This window comes from Sabethes cyaneus, chromosome 2 (genome assembly GCF_943734655.1).
Source record: "Sabethes cyaneus chromosome 2, idSabCyanKW18_F2, whole genome shotgun sequence".
Classification (NCBI taxonomy): Eukaryota; Metazoa; Arthropoda; class Insecta; order Diptera; family Culicidae; genus Sabethes; species Sabethes cyaneus.
The window spans coordinates 13,315,519-13,337,131 of NC_071354.1; the positions used below are offsets into that span (position 1 = coordinate 13,315,519).

General features: G+C 42.6%; 1 protein-coding gene across 1 annotated transcript; it reads left to right on the plus strand.

Moving 5' to 3' along the window:
- The first annotated feature begins 13,924 nt into the window (after positions 1-13,924).
- On the plus strand, positions 13,925-20,083 carry LOC128735113 (uncharacterized). Its single transcript, XM_053829606.1, has one exon. It carries the CDS (start codon positions 13,925-13,927, stop codon positions 20,081-20,083), a length of 6,159 nt encoding a protein of 2,052 aa, XP_053685581.1.
- Positions 20,084-21,613: the final 1,530 nt, after the last annotated feature.

Here is a 21,613-nt window from a genome sequence, read left to right on the forward strand (position 1 = left end):
GGTGATTTGTGTCCTGAACGAGTTCACGCACAGCGCGCATTGTTCGTCCTTGATCATTAGCAATCACTCACTTGAACCATAAGCAAACACTGAGTGAGGCGGGACATTTAGTACATTTAGTACCGCCATGGCCGTTATCTTCGAGATCTACTTAACATAGTTAACAAGTTTACCTAAGCAGCACACTTTTGGCATTTTTAGTTGAAGAAACTTATTTACGACTGAAATTGGTTCTAAATGAGTTGCCACAACTCAGGGAGGTTCTCTAGCAAGGGGTTGCTGCTCGACACAGTGTATTCGAGAAGCTTCTCGAGCAACATGCTGAGCGAGCAACTTCAAAATTGGTGATTCTTTGGAACGCTACCAAATGGGCAGGCAATGGCAAAAAACGGTACGCACCTTTAGTTCAAAATTTTCCGGACAATGTTGAATAGTCTGTCACAGGTAGGTGCCTTCATAACCTGCATAGTCTTTTTCACGGTGCTAACTAGCTCATCTTGCGTGATTTTGTGGTCCTCCAGTTCGCTAGGTGCCGTGGTAAGTTGGAAGATGCTCTGGAATCACAATGCCTCTACCACTGGGCTGAAAACCTTACCCTGGTTGTGTTAAGCCGTAAAATGTTGGAGGATGAAGTTCGCTTTCTCAGCGGACCGGATATGAGTTTTGATAGCTGCTCTAAAGGGCATTTTTGGAAAAGCCTAAGAACTTTTACTTATTCTTAAGTTTTTCCATCCTAGCGAAAGTGATTTTGTCAAATTTTTATTATCAATATTTTTTGCTAAATTTTGCATACTTTTTGACTAACTTTCAATGCAGTTTATAAGAGGAGTAACATGTTTTTTCGTCATCGAGATTGACAAACTTACATGTCGACGGGATCGTTGAGATGGATCATTCTTTCGCCACGCGGATATCGCCAGAGAGGGCTTATCCTTATCTTTCGTATTCGTTAGCCTAGAATTTTCGATCAATCGGTCCTCGCAGTGCCGCTGAAGCTAATGCCAATTTGGTCAATTCTCTCTGTACAATGCTACTTATACTATTTCATTTGTATACGAATCACTTGGTGATTACATCCAAGCCTGTGAAGCAAGGTGATCGTAAAGAATGTGTGAAGACAGTCCACCTTAGAATTTTTCAGTCCTTCAACTAGCATGCTTTCGTTCTAGCTGTCAGTCGGTTACTGTGACGAATGAAAAATTAGGTGAACTGAAAATCTAGTTCTAACATCTAGTTAGACCAAAAATATCGACTGAGTGAAGGTGAGAGTCGAACTCACAGCTTTCAATCTCTAGTCGAGCGTGTTGTTTAACCAATTACATTACTAAGCCGTCTAGCTGTAAGTTTAGAGGCTTAACGGATCTTTTTCCTATCGGTAAAATCAAACTTCAGAAATCGAGAGACAATTTCAACAATTCGGGTCGTTTTCAGTGTGTTTTATTTCTGTGAATTACCATTAGTCATTCAACATCCATAGGGTAGTTGATGTATTTTGAACAGATGTTACGTGTACTCTATTTTAAACATTTCCAATTGATTTTGCCGTAAATGTCCAAAATAGAGTACGCGTAACGCCTGTCCAAAATAAGTAAATTCGTTCCATGTGAGTAAATCTGTTTCTCATAAAAGTTTTGTAAATTACTTGGCGAAACTGAATATTAAAAAGTGCCTGATAAAGAGCGTTAGCTGGCCTAAGCCAGTTGCCATCGAAAACTCTCGATTTAGTAATTAATTTTTTAAGATTTGAAATTGACATAAACCATTTTGAACCATGAACCAATTAACATGAGCCATTGAAATGCTTTTAGATGAACCCTAAATTAACCGATTTGAAGTGCTTTTCTTCGTGCAAGTGTGCACGGGGATTAACCAAGCCCGACCAATTCGCGGTGTTTGCCGTCGGCAAACCTCTGTTGCACACTGATTTCGAATTAAACGAATCTGATAGGTATTCCATATTCGCTGGCCATTTTTTACAGCCTGAAAAAAGTAATTCCCGCTGGTGCCGCAATGGCGAATCCGTTGAACCGATTTCTCCGGTACCCGAGCCCTCGTGATCTGATAGGAGATTCTTTTTTTCTTTTTGTTTTCTTTCTTTCCTCCTGGTGCTACCAGCAAATCAAAACACGGCATAACCCGCCGAACACCACCAGGTAGCAGCAGATCTTATCGAATTATAACAACGGACCCAGACCGTGCGAACCTTTTGCAAGTGTAGCCTGAATTGAAATAATCGTCTAACTCTTGAAGCGCAAGAGAATGAGTGGTGGAAAGCTATTTCTAAAAATAAACCTTCAATTCTGGGTTTTCATGCGAAGTGGAAATAAAGTCGAAATTATACGGCGGATTCGGGCTCGACTCCCCAAGTCTAAAAAAGCTCAGTCGATGAAAGTTGGTGAAGGTGAGGTTGAAGCACTAGCAGCGAGTGGATAAAGTTTACAAGTGGATCCTGAAGTGCTTACACGAGACTGACGGTTTCTCATTCTCCCCGAACACAGAAGACTGGGGGGAAACAAATAAGCAAGCAACAGTTTGCTAATAGCTTGTAAGCTTTTGCCTCCCAGCGGTGTACCGCCCCACCTTCTACGTATTGTTTCCCTTGGGGAGAGAAATGATTGGTACCTTTACATGTTTGTAGATTGAACGTTCCTAACAATTGAAAAAGGTTTTCCTACGCGTACGAACGGAACTAGGTCCCTCAAGTGGGAGGTAAGAGGTTCCATTAGGATTTTACTGTCTATAGAAGATCAACTGTTTTTCTTCGGACAACAGCAACCAACCCACGGTGTTTAAACAGCTCACCCCAGCCGAGGGGGCCGACCTAAACCAACCTACCCGAAAGGAAGCGGAAATTTCCAGTGGAAAAAGTTCTTCCGCTGGCTTTGTTTTTCCCGAAGCGCGCGCTCTCTCTCTCTCTTGCTCTAGTCAAATGAACAGCAACAACAGCAATTAATTACCAGCGAAGTTCTAGGCGAGTTTGCGTTTCGTATTTTCGCAACGCTAGCGGCAGCCATCATCATCATCGCATCGCATCATCGGTCCGAAAATATGTGAACAGCAGCGGAGGAGCCACGGTACTTCAAAGGCTTCGTTTGATTGCATCGCTCCGTGGAAATTTGTTTGCTGGGGAGGCCCTGGTGGGTGGTTGCTTAATGAAAGATCTGTATTTGTGACCTGTTTGTTCCAAATTCTAGTGAAAGCCTGTGAGGGCCGGGCTGACAGGCGAAATTTCCATTATTTAGATTCGCTGCGAATCCGACGACTTGGCTTGCGCACCGTCGTATGAGGACGATGGGAAGCGTTCAAGTTTTGATCGAAAGCCTTGCGGGTGCTGAGGAATTTTCGTTTCAAATTTCCAGTTTTGTTTTATTTTACATTGTGTTTCAATTTCATATTAAGTTAATATTATTGAAACTTTTTCTCCACTCCTAAGGTGCCATGCTAACATTGACCATTCATCGCTTTATGTCATTTGTATTACAAGAACAGGAGGTATTTTGTTCCCTAATCAAACGTCTATCGAAGTTCCGTTGAACCCGGCCGGTAAAGCAAAGTAATGCCTAGATGTGTGCTAGTAGTAGCAGTAGATGTTGACCAACACATATATGTAATGACCCTTCTTTTTCTATTTTGACTCGTCGTAAGTGGCGAGTAAGAAACCACCCCGGTTAAACACGTTGCGACATCGCAGCCGTACGTAGCAAGTGACCAAGTGAATGTTTGCGAAACCAGCTGCAACTATACATACAAACAAACACAAACACACACATACACTAACGCGAAACAAGTAAACGAATAACCAATTTTCTTAGTGCGAGAGCCCATGTGAGCGAACCTCGAAAGCCGACGGTTCGACTCCTAGCAAGTAAAAAAACCAAAAAAAGTATATAAAAATACAAAGAAAAGACTGACTTAGTGCGACCGAAAAAAACCTAATAAATACAAAAAATAAAAGTAGTTAGCAAGAGAATAAAAATTAACCTATCGACCATGGGTATTTGAATGGGCTTCTCCACCGGAAAAGCGAAAGGCGGAAGCAAACAAAAGCTGTAGATCAGGGCACTTAGAAGGCGACAAAACGGACAGACAGTAAAGGATAAGATCAAGCGAAAGTTGTAGAGAGCACCGATCAGCGGATGTAAAAACCAACAACAACCAAAAGCAAATCGTCCCACTTCACTTAGCAATAACTTTCAAACTTATCAGAAACAATTTAAACATTAAAGGTTGCGCTCTATCAAGCCAGCAGGGTTTACCCTGCTGCCAACGGTAAAGCTTACTGAGGACAAGTAACAAAAAATTAAAGCAAGTACGAATCAATTTCGATCTCATATCGTGTATATTCATTGTGTTTTTCTGTTTTCCAAAAAAATCTAATCCTTAAATCTAAATTGAGTGGGAAGAAAGCATTAAACACATTATTTTATAAGCGAAACCCCCCCCCCCCCCCCTTGTAAAAATGATATTAAGAGCAACACTTCGAAAAGCAAATCAGAACAAATGCTGCTAAGTAAACAGAAAAAATAAAATCTGCAACTTTAAGTAAACAATACAAATGGGCTCCCGCACTTTGAAAAAGTTGTAAAACAAACAAATGAATAAGACAAATGAAACGAACACAAAACAACTAAAAGGTAGACAACGTCCAACGCAAAAAATGACTCTTTGCGAACGGAACAATGTACATTAAAATTACCCAAAAAAACCGGAACAGACATAACCCGCAACGGGCAGCGAAGTCAGTGAACAAACCAAAAAAAAATCGAGCAAAAAATCTGAAGCTAACAAAGTGAACAAAAAACCAAACAACTAAGAACAAAAAAAAAACTTGTTAATATCGCCGTCGAATGGAAATATTTGTTATTTAAAGAAAGAAGAAGTATTTAAATGCTGCAAACCAAAGAGAAAAGAAAGGAAAGTGAGCGAAACAGCGGAGAACCCGCAACCAACCCGAATAAGAGAAAAAAAAACAAAACAAATGAATGAGAGAAGAACAAAACAAGCTGGAAATATATAAACTAATTTAGATATAATAAATATATTAATAAAATAAGAACATTACATATATGTTTTGATTTCGAGCAGGCCCGACGAAAAAATCCCTCCATTCGTTCGTCTCCATTTGCGTTTCACACACTGTTCTGTCACTTCGGTACAAAACAAAAAAAAATGGACGCCATCTTTTGTCGGTCGGCAAACTATTTTCCACTCATACGCTGTCACGTTGCACCGCTCCACCACCGCACCCACCGCACTGCACCGCTAGTTTTGAAACATTTTGAACAAGAATTCAAACTAGAATGAAATGTTTCCCTATGGCACATTCACCGCCCGCGCACCACCTCATTGCATTGTTCTGATTTTGTTCCGTTGTTTTCGGAAAGCACCTGCACAATCACATGCCGCACTGCACTGCACCATTCTTCTTGCACAAAGCATTGATCGATCACTCTCTCTCTCGCTCTTTCACCTACAAAACACAGACACACACAAAAAAAAACACTCCGTGTGCAGAAAAAAGTAGCCATTTTAGCGAATAGTTTCCAATCAGCAAACAGACAGGTGGGTTAATTTATTACGGCACCAAAGCAAATAAAATTACTGTCATCACCAATGTCAAGAGCCACTAACTGATGTACAAAATCAAGACATTAATTAGCTTAAGGTGAAAGTTCATCGTTCGAAAGTGTGTGCGTGTGCGTGTGTGTACAACAAATGTGACGTACACCTAATGAAGCTGTCACGTTGTACCGACGAAGAACGTACGTAGAGCGAGATGCGTCAAGCTGAGAGCTGCGAAGAGAGAACCAGATTCGGCCGTCTACCAAAGGTTGTCTGGCTGATAATTATACAGGTAAGTTAAATTAGTAATTCTTCTAGTGTGTATGCTTTTGGTCGAAACTGTTTCCCTTATTAGGTGAGTCGATTTCGATCAGACTCTTCTCCTTCTGGAAAACTTGAGATAACAAAATTATTTTTCTGTTGATACAGTGAACAAATGAAATTACAGCTTGAAAGATATGCCATCCCACCGAACGATCCATCAAACTTTCCGCAATATTTGTAGCTCAACAGGAGTAAACAAGGCAAAGCAAAAGTTTGGTGCTACATTCCTCATTCAGAACTTGAGCTTCTCTTCTTTTTTCGACAGACTTCGCAGTTAACTGTTAAATTCGAACCCCACGACGACTGGTTTGTTAGACCAGTGTCGCGACCTCGCAGCCAACTGGGAAACTAACCAGCAAGACAATAGTCTCTAATTTACAGCTAATTCACTTTAGTACCTCTCTGCTTATAAACATCTAATCGAAGTCACCCGTGCGGACGTAGTAAGCTCGTCGCAATAGAGAAACATTGATTGACTGGTTTAATCAAATCGACACGCGTCACTTCCGCTCCACGGGGTAGGCAGACTTCGCCGAACTAGTGTGTATAGTTCGGAGCACTGAACCCCATCGCATCGTCGCGTCGTCGGTCGGACAAAATTCCCCGTACCGTATAGTAGTACCTAGTCGAAGATGATGAAATACACAGAGAGAAATATGGCCGAGCAATCAGTAGGGCCCAAAGTAGGCATAACAGGGACGTTGCCGGAGTTGACACGTGTGATAGTTAAATCAAGCGGAAAATTCTGTTACGTTTCATTATCTTTCAATCACTCCTGCTGTCGATTGAAAGGCTGCCACCACGCAGGGTTTCTGCGAAAAGAGGCGTGGTACAGTATGTTACAGAAACTAACAACCCGAGTGGGAAACGTCTTGGCTCGTTTAGTTCTTTCCTTAAGTGGAGCATGAGTTTCTGTGGTTTTTGCTGGTAAAAAGGAAAGCAAAATCAATACAGTGATAGTCAATAAGGTTATGTTTAAAAATTAGCTAAGTTCAGCGAGAATTATTGTTATAAATCGATTCAAGTATTTCGAAGTATTTGAATCATTAATCGAAATTTAAAAACAAGAATTCTATAAACTTTTTGTGTAAATCTTTGATTGGTTGATACGTGAGGAAAACAGTTGGGGTAATCCGGGTATAACCGACACCCCTCGATTTTTTTAGTTATAAGCTGTTTTTTGCAAATCGTCTGATGAATTCTGTTTACACTTGTTATTTCTTACGTTTCGAGATATTTCGACGCCACCGAAGTTCCATAGCTGTCAAAACAAACAGCAAAACAAGACCGGTAAGCAGTGAAGGAACAGTCCTTGTAAAATTTCGCAAGCGGAATTTAAGTGTTTTAGTAGAAAAAAATTGTAAAATTCTATGTTTTTTGCATCATTAATTTATCAGCGTTTTTGGGGGTTATTGGTAGCTATGCTTAACAAGTTGTCGTTGTGACTCCTACATCCTACATACAAGGTGCATTCTTCATAACTTTCCCCTACCGTCCCTTCATCAATTGTAGAACCACCGTTTCAAAATATATTAATAATATATTAATTTCAAGGTCAAGACGAAAAATCACGAGGTTTGGTCTAAGTGAAAAGTGCTATTGACCGTTAAATTAAAAAAGACGAATTCAAGGGTAAATGAAAAATTAGGGGGGAAGGAGGGGAGGGGGTTGATTCTGCCCCGCTGTCGCTAGGCGTACTATAAGCACCTTCCCTGAGCATCATAATTTTTTTTAAGAAAAGATTTCGCTTGATATTTGTGAGGTTTTACTCACACTGCTGCTTGATACGCCTGAAGATACAGAGTTTTCTTTTTCATTATACATATATCAAAAACATTCAAAATATGTATCAAACAGACCTTGTGGAATGAAGGATTTAAAGTTAAACTAAGATTCTGGGAGGTTTGTTGAATAATAATCGACGTACAAATAAGGAATTTCTGTGAAAAAGGTTAGGGTGTCGGTTTTACCCACAGTTCCCCTTCATACTGATTATAAACAAACTTTGAAAAAAAAAAAAATAAAAAAACCAAATGAGATAAAACAAAAATATAATTGATGCGCCTAGCTTTTTAAAGAAAAAACTTTACAAAAGTTATTGGCTCATTACTGGCTAGTTACTGTGCTTTTTCGGCAAAAATTCGCTTCGGGAGAAAATTTAGAAGTCTTCTCCACGCTTATGCTGCCATTCTCCAATCGCCCCTAACACCCGCTATTCTAGCATCCTCGTCAACAGCGGTCATCCAACGAGTACGGGATCTGCCTCGAAGTCAGCGAACTCTGTCGGGTTCTCTGCCAGCGCGAATAAAACCGGCATGCTTGCTACGAGGCCAGCTCCCTGTAGCCAGCCGTGTTTTATTCGCTTCACAATATCCACATCTATGTATACTTGGTAAAATTTCGTAGCTCATGCGCCTTCGTCGCACTCCTTCCACCATCTATCACCACCGTAGTTCCAACACCCGACGGGCTTTCACCTTAAGATGCGTGAACGCTTCTTCCACAGCTTAACAGTTTACAGCAATGATATCGACGTCATTCGCGAATCCTAGAAGCATGTGCGATTTGGTGATGATGGTACTAATAGCAAATCCGATAACCCATCACCTTGCTTCAAAGCATCCAACGTCTCAAACAAGTCCGATATCTCATCCCCTATTCTGATTTTGAACCATCAAGGGTAGCACGAATCAGCCTAACGAGTTCTGTTGGAAAACCATATACAAGCATAATTTGCCACAGCTCATTTCGGTTAACTAAATCGTACGCTGCCTTCAAGTCTATAAACAAAAAGTGAGTCTGCAAGTTGAATTCCTGGAATTTATCGAGGATTTGTCGCAAGGCGAACATTTACTCCGTCGTGGAGCATCTCTCTCGAAAATTGCACTGCGAACAAAGATTTCCTGCAACAAGCTCAATCTATGAAACAGGATGTGTGAGAGAGAGAGAGTTTTGCATGCAGAGTTGAAGAGAGTAATGCCACGATAATTGCTGCATTCGAGTCGGTGACCCTTTTTGCAAATAGGGCGTATGAGAGCTTCCAACCAGTTCGTAGGTTCGCTGTAGTCGCAGCCCACTTTCAAAAGTGTGGCGAAGATGCCGTCCTTTCCAGATGCTTTGCCATTTCTTAGTACTCTAGCTACCTTTTTAACCTCGTCCAAAGCTGGTGGATCCAATGCTTGTCCGTGATCCTCAATCTTTATTCTATTCAGCTTCATCTTGTTCACAATTCAGTACAGTACATTGAAATGAAGTTTCCAATACCTGGCCACCTCCGTTCTTTCGCTAATCAGGTTCTTTTCTTTGCCATGAGCCTCTGGACCTGCCTCTTCTATGCTGTCCTTGCCTATTACAATCGGGTGCTTCTCTGCAAATCTAATTGGCTTCTTTCAAGGCGTGTCCGATCCACTTCCATCAATGTTCTCTCGCTGAAATATGAACTATTAGCAGTTTTTATTTCGAAACTCTAACGCAATAATAGATTTATATTGAAATCATAGTTATGTCCAATAAAATACACTCGGTTTTATTGTAGCCCACACTTACATGTGACAGTAAGCAAAGCAAAGCCAAGGTGCTGCACTCGGTCATCGAAACTTGACCTTCTGTTTTTATACGACAGACTTCGTAGCCAACTGTTCGAGTGCAGGATAATTGCAGGGCAAGTTGCTACGATCCTATTTACTCTAAAAGCCTCTCTCAGTCGGGATTCATACATGCGACGACTGGTTTATTAGGCCAGCATCATACCTCGAGGCCACAGGGAGCCTTGTGAGACTAAATACGCATAAATCATACTCATTCAGTTGTTACTCAAATATTCACAGTAGGCAAAATTTATCATTTATCGTCCTTTAGAAAGGGAAACCTGAATGCCTGATAATTCTAGAGCAACATGTGAAAAGGGCCTATGTGCAAATGAAGATTCTCTTCGTCTCTCACGTTTATCACAGCGACATAAATGCATTTCAATGCAATTTTGCTTAACCAACAGCTAGCTAATAACGCCAGCAACGTCTGATAATTATAAATACATTAAAAAGTAACCGTCATTTCAAATATCGTGCAGTATTTAACAAAATTTCGGGCGGGGGCGGGGGTTGAGGTCTCACCGTGAGTGATTTTTTTTTCGATCAGAAAACTAGCTAAGAACGAGGGTGTGAGCGTTGGAGCAGTTAAAACCGCGTTGAGAAAATATGGAGCAGGGCTTTATACGATCATTATTTTCTACCGCAGCCAGATCATCGCGCATTCAGATTCACACCGTCCGCTTACGAACGCTATGCATAACACAACCAGCAGTTCGCTCAGTCATACCTCCGATTGTACGACAGAACGAATGCGTTCTGATCTTTTTTTTTACATATTCGTTTCGATCAAGTTTCCTTTACCGTTTGGAGCAGCGAATGACGGCAAAACAGTCAATTGTCTGCCGGTCATTCACTAACGAAAAGCAAACATGCTATCGCATGATTCAATACTAAAAAACAACCACATGTGCATGAAAAAAGTCGGTCGGACGCCGTCCTACACAAACGAACACTTTGCTTGGAGATTTGGAGACAAAAGAAGAAATGAAAAAGTACGTCACCTTATGCTCCCAGTCAAGTTTGCAGTTTACACTCTTCAATATAAACACAAAGCGGAAAAAGGACTGTTGGTTACTCTTGAGATGCCACATGGGTTGTAGGCGGCAGTCTTCGCAGGCGGCAGATTGACTGGTTTAAAAAAACAGTCAAATGATCGTTTTCGAAGCCCATATTGAATGCAGAAAGCGTACACATTCACGCAGTCACAGTCAACTTGTGATCCCTTTTCAAGCCCTGGTCTGGAGAACAGTACATTTTGGAAGATTCCCCCGAGACGTGGTAGAAAACCTGGTTCGCCTGACCCTACAACGGGCAAGAAGATAAGAGATTACTATAGGCGGCATATATCGGCATCAATATGAGATGTGACAAAAATTTAGGTATCTCCTCAGTGACTAACGTTATACGTTAGTTTTATATCTGATCGAAGGAGGATGATGTTCCTCCTTCGACGAGAAGGTTATGGTCTGGCAAGCCATATGGGAATGTGGAAAAAAATTTCGTCCATTCATTACAACAGACACAGTTAAGGAAAAAAACAGTGTGGAAAAATGTCTGTAAAAAGGTCGCTACACCTTTTCAAACAGTAACAGTTCAAACAGTATGATAATTCTGCTATCTTTTGGCCTGAACACGCTTCCTGCCATTACTCTAAGGATGCACTAGAGTGGTATGAAGCGATCCATATTACATGGTGGTGTGGTATTGTGTGGGCTCAAAGCTGTTTGAAATTCTAATTGGTGGAGTGCTATTCCGAGAAGCTAAAGCATACATCTCAACAGACCAACATGGATTTTTTCCAGGCAGATCAACTACGACAAATTTAGCACAGTTTACTTCGCACTGCATAAAGGCTATGGAAAGCGGAGCTCAAGTAGATGCCATGTTTACGGATATAAACGCAGCATTTGATCGCGTAGACCTCATCCTATTGGCGAAAATCGAGCACTTTGGAGCCTCTTGCAACATAATTGAATGGCTGAAATCATACCTAATGGGCCGCACCTTATCTGTAAAAATAGGCGGTCACGAATCACAATGCTTCATAAACTTGTCGGGCGTACCACAAGGAAGTAATCTGGGACCATTTCTTTTTTATTATTTTTTAACGACGTCTGTAAGATAATTCCATCAGGTCGATATTTAATTTATGCTGACGACCTAAAGCTTTACCTTGTTGTACGCTCGACAACTGATTGCATCGAACTTCAGCGACATTTGGACGACTTTAGCGATTGGTGTGCTCGAAATTTGCTTACCCTGAGTGTGTCCAAGTGCTCTGTGATCTCTTTCTCACGCAAAAAGAACCCAATTCGCTGGAATTATTTTATATCTGGAGAACCACTCAGTAGATTAACGGTAGTCAAGGATCTAGGTGTCTTTCTGGATGATCAAATGTCCTTCAGAAATCACTATTCCCATGTCGTTTCAAAGGCGAATAGAAATTTGGGGTTTATTATTAGACTCGCCAAAGAATTCACTGATCCGTACTGTTTACGAGCATTATACTATTCCCTTGTTCGTTCCGTATTAGAAGCCTCAGCTGCCATTTGGAGCCCATACACAGCTGTTTGGTCAAACAGGATCGAAGCTATTCATGCAAAGTTCGTGCGCTACGCGTTAAGAAATCTACCCTGGAGAAACCCTCTGGAGTTACCTCCACACGTTGAACGCTGCCGCTTGCTTGACATGAATAACTTGGCTAAAAGAAGAAATATATGTTGAGCAGTTTTTGTGGCAAAGCTGCTTATAGACGAAATAGACTCTCCTCTTATTGTTTCCAAAATCGACATCAACACTCAATCCAGAAACTTTAGGTCATGGTATTTTTTAAGACTGCAATATCAGCGCACTGATTACGGCAAAAACGAGCCTATAAGGGCAATGTGTGACGTGTTCAATAAATACTACGTGCATTTTGAGTTTTCTATGTCCATTGATGTGTTTAAAAATAATTTAAAGAGATTACCCTAGTACGTAAGATTTCTATTAATTGTTTAAAGTAGTCGTAAATTAAATTGTGTGTGATCCAAAATGTATTGTAAGCCCTGTAAACATATACTATGTATTGATAGTTAAAGATGATGGGGGTTTTACGCCTGCTTGAGAGCGGTCGATGTATGATCATCTCAAGGAGGCTTTTCCCCATCCAATCCAAATCATGAAGGCCTGTATGGTCAGATGAATAAATAAAATAAATAAATAAATAAATGTCGGTATATCGACTGAAGGACATGAACCCACCAAGGTGTCCAGAAATTCGTCTTATTGAAATTTTCAAGGCTTTGAGGAAGGCGAAGGTAAAGAAACATATGAAACCAACGGACAATGTTGAAAAATTCCAAACACATTGGCCCAAAGTTTTACGAAATTTGAAAAGGAAACACTATTATTAAATTTAATAATTAAAACAAAATAATATGGTTTCATTTGTTTAAGAAACAAAGTGTATTTATAATTTTCGGAAAAGTTTGTAGAAACAGGCCTGAGAGATTGCCTTTTTTAAAGTACAGCGCATAAACTAATGAACCTGAATGACTCATTATTTTCAATCATCACGATAAGGAAACGGAAAATAAATGGTAACTATGAATCTGCAAACGCAAACAAGTGATTTTCTAATCATATCATCGACTTTTTCTTGATAATTATTTGTACCTACAAAAAACATACATCCATCCACATTGTTGGTTATACCCCGTCGAAATGCACATCTAGCACCACTGCCAATCTACACCACTGATCGTTAGGCTACACCTGTCATTTGAGGGATTGTCGCCCGATGATCGGTCAAAGAGGGCACAGTAAGGAATATGTAAACATTGTACATTGTAAGCGATCGGAAATCTATTGATACACGCTGCTGCTATTATTTTCTTAAAGCTAATAATACTTAAATATTAACTTAAAATAGTGTTAAAACTAATTCCTTAAACCTATTAGTACATCTATTCGCTAAGTGCGAGTGTTCTTATTGCTATATTTGCCAAAACGGTGAGAAAGATTTAAAATAGTGAGTTTATATGCTTAACCTATTGTTCTTAAATTTCTAAAGTGAATAGAATAGTGAATCAACTACCACAGCTAGGAATTAGATTATTACGGCTAAACGGATAGTACTGCTAATCTTAATCTAATTGTGCTGTTATCGTTGAGAGGTGAGACTTATACCTAAAAAGTAAAACTGATTAGTAAACAAACTTAAACCTATAGATTACCTAAGCCTAAAAGAACGGTGGGATATCGTTTCGAATTAATTGGTTAGTCACAAAAGACAGCGAGAATCACTAAAAGTATGCTATGAAATATGTTACTTAAATCCTAAATTAAATTTAACTGTACGTTTACAGGAATTTTATAACCCTTCCGTTAATAAAGTGGTTCATAAAATTGGATCTTTCTCGTTGTGACCAACATCTTATAAAATTCTTTTACGAATCGATACCGAGATGTCGAAGAAATCCACCAATCTTGGACAGGTAACCGCCGTACCGGCGCCAGATGATGCAGGGGCAGGTAACGCTAGTGTCATAGTTGTACCTACAACCAATCCCGTCGGCTTGGTTCCGCCTCCCAGCATAACGCAGGTAAATTCGAGTCTAGTTAGAGCGCAATCGGCACCAATAGTTCAAAATACTGGTGCGTACCCGAAGGCACAAGACTCCGACGCTGTCGGCAACAAGCCAAGGTCAATTCCGTCCGCGCCCGAAGTTAGACGAAATCCGGTTCGCGAAGTCAGAAGGAAACTCGATTTCCATTGTCAGTTGTGTAGTAATCGTGACAGTGATCAAATGGTGCAGTGTGATGGCTGTAAGCAGTGGTTCCACTATGAGTGTGTGGAAGTTACGGATGACGTTGCGAACGTGTCCTGGATCTGTCCTATTTGCAATACCGCAAAGGATTCAACACCAACAGCGATTAATCCCCCCACCAGTGCCAACACCAACCAGAGTCATCACGACATGACGAGTGTGCAACAGCAAAGACAGGGCGAACCAACTAAGAATAACGTTGGCGCTGGTCGACCGAAGAGTAATGCGGGTTCAGGCAGAAGTAAGGCGAGTTCAGCAAGAAGGATGAAAGATTTAGAGCTACAACAGCTCAATGACGAGCATGAGCTGGAGAAGAAGTTTCTAAAGAAGAGGTACACGATCCTGAAGGAGTACGGTAGCGAAACGTCATCAATCGTCAGCGATAGGGAGAAGATGTCGAAGATTGAGGAATGGGTAAAAGAAACAGAGCGCCATGGTGAGGAGATCGATTCCGGTTTAGTAGATGAGGACACGAATGGACATGCATCGAACAAGTCGAAGCAGCCACTGGAGTGCCAAACTCCGGGTCCCACTCAGAGCAACAACCAACGATTGAATCATCCGGACCAACCAGGTCCGCAGTCGCAACGTGCACCTACGCACCGCCCGAGTTCCATCGAAAATCGAGCTTCAAACATCCCATCCATGAATCCAGGCACCTTCGTAGATGGAAATGATTTCATTCCCGGGCAACGTTCAACACCACTTCACCGGCCAGCTGTGCCACCTCTGACCGTTAACGACGAGACGGTGTGCATCCTGAATCGAAGTCAGCTCGCCGCACGCCAAGCGGTTTCCAAAGATCTGCCAGAATTTAGTAGAAATCCGGAGGATTGGCCGCTGTTCTTTTCGATATTTAACTCTTCAACTCAAATGTGTGGGTTCTCGAACGAAGAGAACATGTTGCGGCTGCGGAAGTGCTTAAAGGGCAAAGCCCTCGAGGCGGTAAGGTGTCGTCTACTCCATCCATCCAACGTAATTGGAGTAATGTCGACGCTGAAAATGCTCTACGGAAGACCGGAGGCTATTGTGCAAGCTATTATTCGAAAGATTCGTTCGCTACCACCACCGAACATGGAAAAGTTAGAAACGGTAATAAACTTTGCGCTTACGGTGGAGAATCTTGTTGCCACGATTCAGGCGTGCGAGGTCAGTGATTTCGTGTACAACTCGTCACTTCGGTACGAACTAATCGAAAGACTTCCGTCATCTCTCAAAATGGATTGGGCCAGATTCTCTCGTGGCAAACCGAGCCCAACGCTCATCGATTTTAGTACATGGTTGTACACAACGGCAGAAGACGCAAGCACAGTGATGATCGGTAACAACAGCAGCGAACAGCGACCTCGGGGAGGTAAAACGGACGGCTTTCTGAATTTTCATTCCGAGTCGGAGTCGATAAGCGGCATGACGGAAACGGCGGCTAAGCCCGCTGTTGTAATTAAAGAGCAATGCGCCGTATGTAAGGGGAACTGTCCATCCGTAACGAAGTGCAAGAGGTTCGAAGAATTCAGCTACGAATCTAAGTGGGCAACGGTGAAGGAGTGCAAGCTGTGCCGGAAATGCCTGCGAAAGCACAACGGATCATGTAAGCAGTCGAAACCCTGCGGAACGAATGGATGCGAATTCCTACACCACCCGTTGCTCCACAACACGCAGAAACACGAAGCTTCGAGATCTGTGTTACCGGAAGCAGCCAGCTACCCCAACACTAAAACGGAACCGAGAACAGATCATAGTTGCAACATTCACCAAGGTCAGTCGGAGATTATGTTTCGAATCGTTCCGGTGATGCTGTATGGACCTACAAAGACGATACGCACCTACGCGTTCGTTGATGATGGATCCGAGCTCACTCTAATGGAGCAAAGCCTCGCTGATGAGTTGGGCGTGCAAGGACCGATAAGATCATTATGCCTAAGGTGGACCGGCGGAACACAGAAAATGTCGCAGTCTCAACAGGTCAACCTGCAGATCTCCGGTGTGCATAGCTCGAAGAGGTACGAGCTATCAGGAGTGTACACGATGTCCTCCCTGCAAATTCGTCCGCAAACACTGCTGCTTCCGGAACTTCAGAAGAGGTATCCTTACCTGGAAGGATTGCCTCTTGAATCGTATAACGACATTAGCCCTCGAATTCTCCTCGGTCTAGATCACGCTAGGCTTGGCCATGCCGTCAAAAGTCGAGAGGGTCACGACAACGAACCTATCGCTGTCAAAACACGTTTAGGGTGGATGGTATTCGGAAATTGTTCCAACGCGAAGGAAACTGAACGGTACGTGAATTACCACAGCGTGAAAAGCTGCGAATGCAACAAAGATTCCGATGAGGATCTACACAAGATGGTGAAATCATACTTCTCGCTCGATAGTCTCGGAGTCGTCAAGCCGGATAAGCTATTGATGTCGCAGCAGGATCAACGAGCACAGATGCTCCTAGAAACTCATACCCGTCGGACAAGTGCCGGCCGATACGAATCCGCCCTCCTCTGGAAGTACGATAATGTTCGGCTTCCGGACAGTGGAGCCATGGCGTTGAAGCGGTGGAGATGCTTAGAAAATCGTATGAAGAAGGATCATGCCCTGGCCGATGCGATAAAGTCGAAGATCGACGACCACGTTAGCAAGGGCTACGTCAGGAAGTTAAATCCAGAAGAACTCCAGATTTCCAGATCTCGCGTGTGGTATCTTCCAATCTTTCCGGTCGTCAACCCAAACAAACCCGGTAAGATGAGACTGGTATGGGATGCAGCGGCCACCGTCCACGGAGTGTCGCTCAATACCTTTCTACTGAAGGGACCTGACCAGCTGACATCGCTTTTTTCCGTGCTGGTACAATTTAGAGAGTTCCGGGTTGCGGTGAGTGGAGACATCCGCGAGATGTTCCACCAGGTACTAATGCGGGTAGAGGACCAGCACTGCCTGCGTTTCTTCTGGAAAGACGACGATCGTGCGACGCAGCCGAGTATTTTCGTAGTACAGGTAATGACCTTCGGAGCCTGTTGTTCGCCAAGCACAGCGCAGTACGTGAAAAATAGTAACGCAAAGCGGTTCGAGCGGGATTATCCGGAAGCGGTTGATGCAATAGTCAAGCGTCACTATGTGGACGACATGCTCGTGAGCGTTGAATCCGCGGAAGAAGCAATCCAGCTGGTGCAGGACGTGAAAAGAATTCACACGTCAGCCGGCTTCGAAATGCGGAACTGGATATCGAACTCCGATAGTGTGTTGGCCGCGATTAGTGAAAAAACCACCAAGGAGAAAAATCTTGACATTGGCGACGAATGCGCCACCGAAAAGGTGCTCGGGATGTGGTGGGATACCTCGAAGGACTGCTTTACCTACAAGGTTTCGGCCCGATATGACCAGGAGCTCATGCTAGGGAACCGTCGACCAACGAAAAGAGAGGTTCTTCGTACGCTGATGATGGTGTTTGATCCACTGGGGCTCATCGCACACATATTGATGTTTCTGAAGGTGTTGCTTCAGGAGATCTGGCGAACGACGGTTGGCTGGGATGATCCAATTGAGGACCCCCAGTACGACAAATGGCTATCGTGGCTGGCAGTATTCCCACGGATCGCAACGATTGAGGTTCCGCGTTGTTATCGTACGCTAGCGTCCGTAGATTCCGTAGTGCAGATGCATACATTCGTCGATGCAAGCGAGAATGGATTTGCAGCTACGGTATACCTTCGATTTGAAAATGACGAGACCGTCGAATGTGCGTTGGTCGGCGCCAAAACAAGAGTCGCGCCGCTTAAGTTTTTATCTATTCCCCGTTCCGAATTGCAAGCAGCAGTCATTGGCGTGCGTCTTGCGGATTCGATATTGAAATCGCTTTCAATCCACGTTAGGCAGCGAACGTTCTGGACAGATTCGAAGGATGTACTCTGCTGGATCCGTTCAGATCACCGGCGATTTAGCCAGTTTGTAGCATTCCGCATTAGCGAAATCCTCGAAACGACAGATGTAGTTGAGTGGCGATGGGTGCCGACGAAACATAACGTTGCCGACGAAGGGACGAAATGGAAGCGAGCGCCTGACCTAGCGAGTAACAGCCGTTGGTTCCGTGGGCCGGAATTCCTACGTCACAAGGAAGAAGATTGGCCGGTGGATCCGTTTTCTGGGAGAACGACGGAAGAAGAACTTCGACCGCATCTGCTTATTCACAGTTTACCCAGTGATCCGCCAATTCGTACACAAAACTTCTCGAAGTGGTCCAAGCTGCTACGCGTAACGGGATATGTTCTACGGTACATTAACAATCTCAAACGTAGCTGCTATGGGAAGCCACGCGTACTTGGGCCGTTGCAGAAACAGGACTTCATCGACGCAGAAAATCACCTGTACCGCTGTGCACAGTTAACTGCCTTCGCAGAGGAAACCGCCATCCTCGCAAAGAATCGTTCGTTGTCGAATCCAGTGAAAACGATTCCTAGATCTAGTTTACTCTATCAGTGGTGTGCCTTCCTGGATGAAAATGATGTACTACGTGTCAAAGGTCGCACGAAAGCATGCGCATTCATCGCTAGAGATGCAGCTGAACCAGTAATTCTTCCGCGGGATCATCATGTTACCCGCCTCATCATCTCATCAGTCCATGAAAGGTTCAACCACCAGAACCACGAAACAGTGATTAACGAAATACTCCAACGCTACCGTATTCCTCGCCTGAAAGCAGCGTATCGCCAGATCCGGAAAGACTGTCAGATGTGCAAAATCCTTCTCGCTAAACCACACCCTCCAGCAATGGGTGACCTTCCTCCAGCTCGGCTGGCCGCATTCAGTCGACCCTTCACGCACATGGGAATCGATTACTTCGGTCCGATATCGGTGTCAAGTGGAAGACGTATAGAGAAACGGTGGGGGGTTATCGCCACCTGCTTAACCACTCGTGCCATTCACCTGCAGATCGCTTACACACTGACAACTGAATCCTGCGTTATGGCTATCCGAAATATCATGGTTAGGAGGGGAATTCCTGCGATAATCTACAGTGATCGAGGAACTAACTTCCGAGCTGCCAGCAAGGAGTTGCAGAGCGCAACAGCGAAAATCGACCACGACGCCCTGAAGAGCGAGTTCGTCTCGAGCAACACGGAATGGTCTTTCAATCCTCCCATCACACCTCACATGGGTGGAGCGTGGGAACGTTTAATCCGCAGTGTAAAGCAGAACCTCGAAGCCATGCAGACGAGCAGACATCCAACACACGAAGTTTTGGAAAACACTTTAATAGAGATCGAGAACATCGTAAACTCTCGCCCGCTGACCAACATTCCTGTGGATGGAGACGATCATCGGGTATTGACGCCCAACCACTTCCTGTTGGGGTCAGCTAATGGTTTGAAATCCTGGGTCACTCTGGACGATAGCCCTGTCCTACTCAGGAACAGCTGGAGACATTCGCAGGTGTTAGCAGACACCTTCTGGAAGCAGTGGGTTCGAGACTATCTGCCCACGATTACTCGTAGGACCAAGTGGTTCACTCCGGTGAATCCGATTATGATCGGAGATTTGGTGATCATTGTTGATTCGAAGCTTCCTCGAAATTGTTGGCTGAAAGGTCGTGTCATCGCTACGTGTCCGGCTCCAGACAGCCAGGTGAGAAAGGCGACGGTACAGACCGCATCCGGCGGCATCTACGAGCGACCAGCGGTGTCTCTGGCGGTCCTCGACGTAGGCGTAGGAAGGAATACGCTTCATCAGGAGCCTTCGCGCATTCCGGGGGGGAGTGTTGGTTATACCCCGTCGAAATGCACATCTAGCACCACTGCCAATCTACACCACTGATCGTTAGGCTACACCTGTCATTTGAGGGATTGTCGCCCGATGATCGGTCAAAGAGGGCACAGTAAGGAATATGTAAACATTGTACATTGTAAGCGATCGGAAATCTATTGATACACGCTGCTGCTATTATTTTCTTAAAGCTAATAATACTTAAATATTAACTTAAAATAGTGTTAAAACTAATTCCTTAAACCTATTAGTACATCTATTCGCTAAGTGCGAGTGTTCTTATTGCTATATTTGCCAAAACGGTGAGAAAGATTTAAAATAGTGAGTTTATATGCTTAACCTATTGTTCTTAAATTTCTAAAGTGAATAGAATAGTGAATCAACTACCACAGCTAGGAATTAGATTATTACGGCTAAACGGATAGTACTGCTAATCTTAATCTAATTGTGCTGTTATCGTTGAGAGGTGAGACTTATACCTAAAAAGTAAAACTGATTAGTAAACAAACTTAAACCTATAGATTACCTAAGCCTAAAAGAACGGTGGGATATCGTTTCGAATTAATTGGTTAGTCACAAAAGACAGCGAGAATCACTAAAAGTATGCTATGAAATATGTTACTTAAATCCTAAATTAAATTTAACTGTACGTTTACAGGAATTTTATAACCCTTCCGTTAATAAAGTGGTTCATAAAATTGGATCTTTCTCGTTGTGACCAACACACATCAGTATGCTTCACGAAACTGTTCGCTTTGTAATCGAGCGATACAAGGCACCTCCATCAATTTCAATGAAACAGAATCCGCATGATTTATTGTTGCTTTAACAACAATACAAGGCAACAAAAGCTTTATTGTTTTTACGACTCATCAGTTTCTGCAGATAGGTTCTATTGGCAATTAGCATTAGCAATATTGATCTGTAAAGCTAGTATTGGAATGCTACTTAAATCTGGATACGTTTTCGAGAATTGGTAAGAAAATGATACGCATAATATAAAATATCCAAAAGAGATTATATCACAATAGATTTACGATCATGCTCACAATGATAAATGTCTTTAAAATATCTATGGTTTCCAAACGGAGGTTTGGAAAATTTTAAGTTAAAAATAAAAAATAAGAAAACTTATCCAATTTAATTCTACTATGTGTATTTTATTCAATGACAGATACGTATTTCGCGTATTTCGTATGTCATTGAATAAAATACACATAGTAGAATTAAATTGGATAAGTTTTCTTATTTTTTATTTTTAGGTTTCGTATTCTACTAAGACGCTCCAAAAACTTCAGTAAATTTTAAGTATTAATGGTAAACATGTTGTATTTTACCTAAACAAAATTTCTACAAAATACTGTGAATTAATTCAAATGTTCAATAGTTCATCGTTTTTCGCAATTACTCAACTAAAATTGAAATTATTTGTTTCAAAAGTACCAAGCGAAGTCATTTTAGGTCAAGCCATTATTTCGATTTCATTTTGCGACTTTTAGCTTGAGTGTTGAATGATTATTAAACTGACGACGCCGATGAAAAATTCACTCCGAAAAAAGTACCTTCAAAGAGTCTCCAATC

Coding starts and splice junctions, on each gene's coding strand:
- LOC128735113 (XM_053829606.1), top strand. CDS start 13,925: ATGTCGAAGAAATCCACCAATCTTGGACAGGTAACCGCCGTACCGGCG.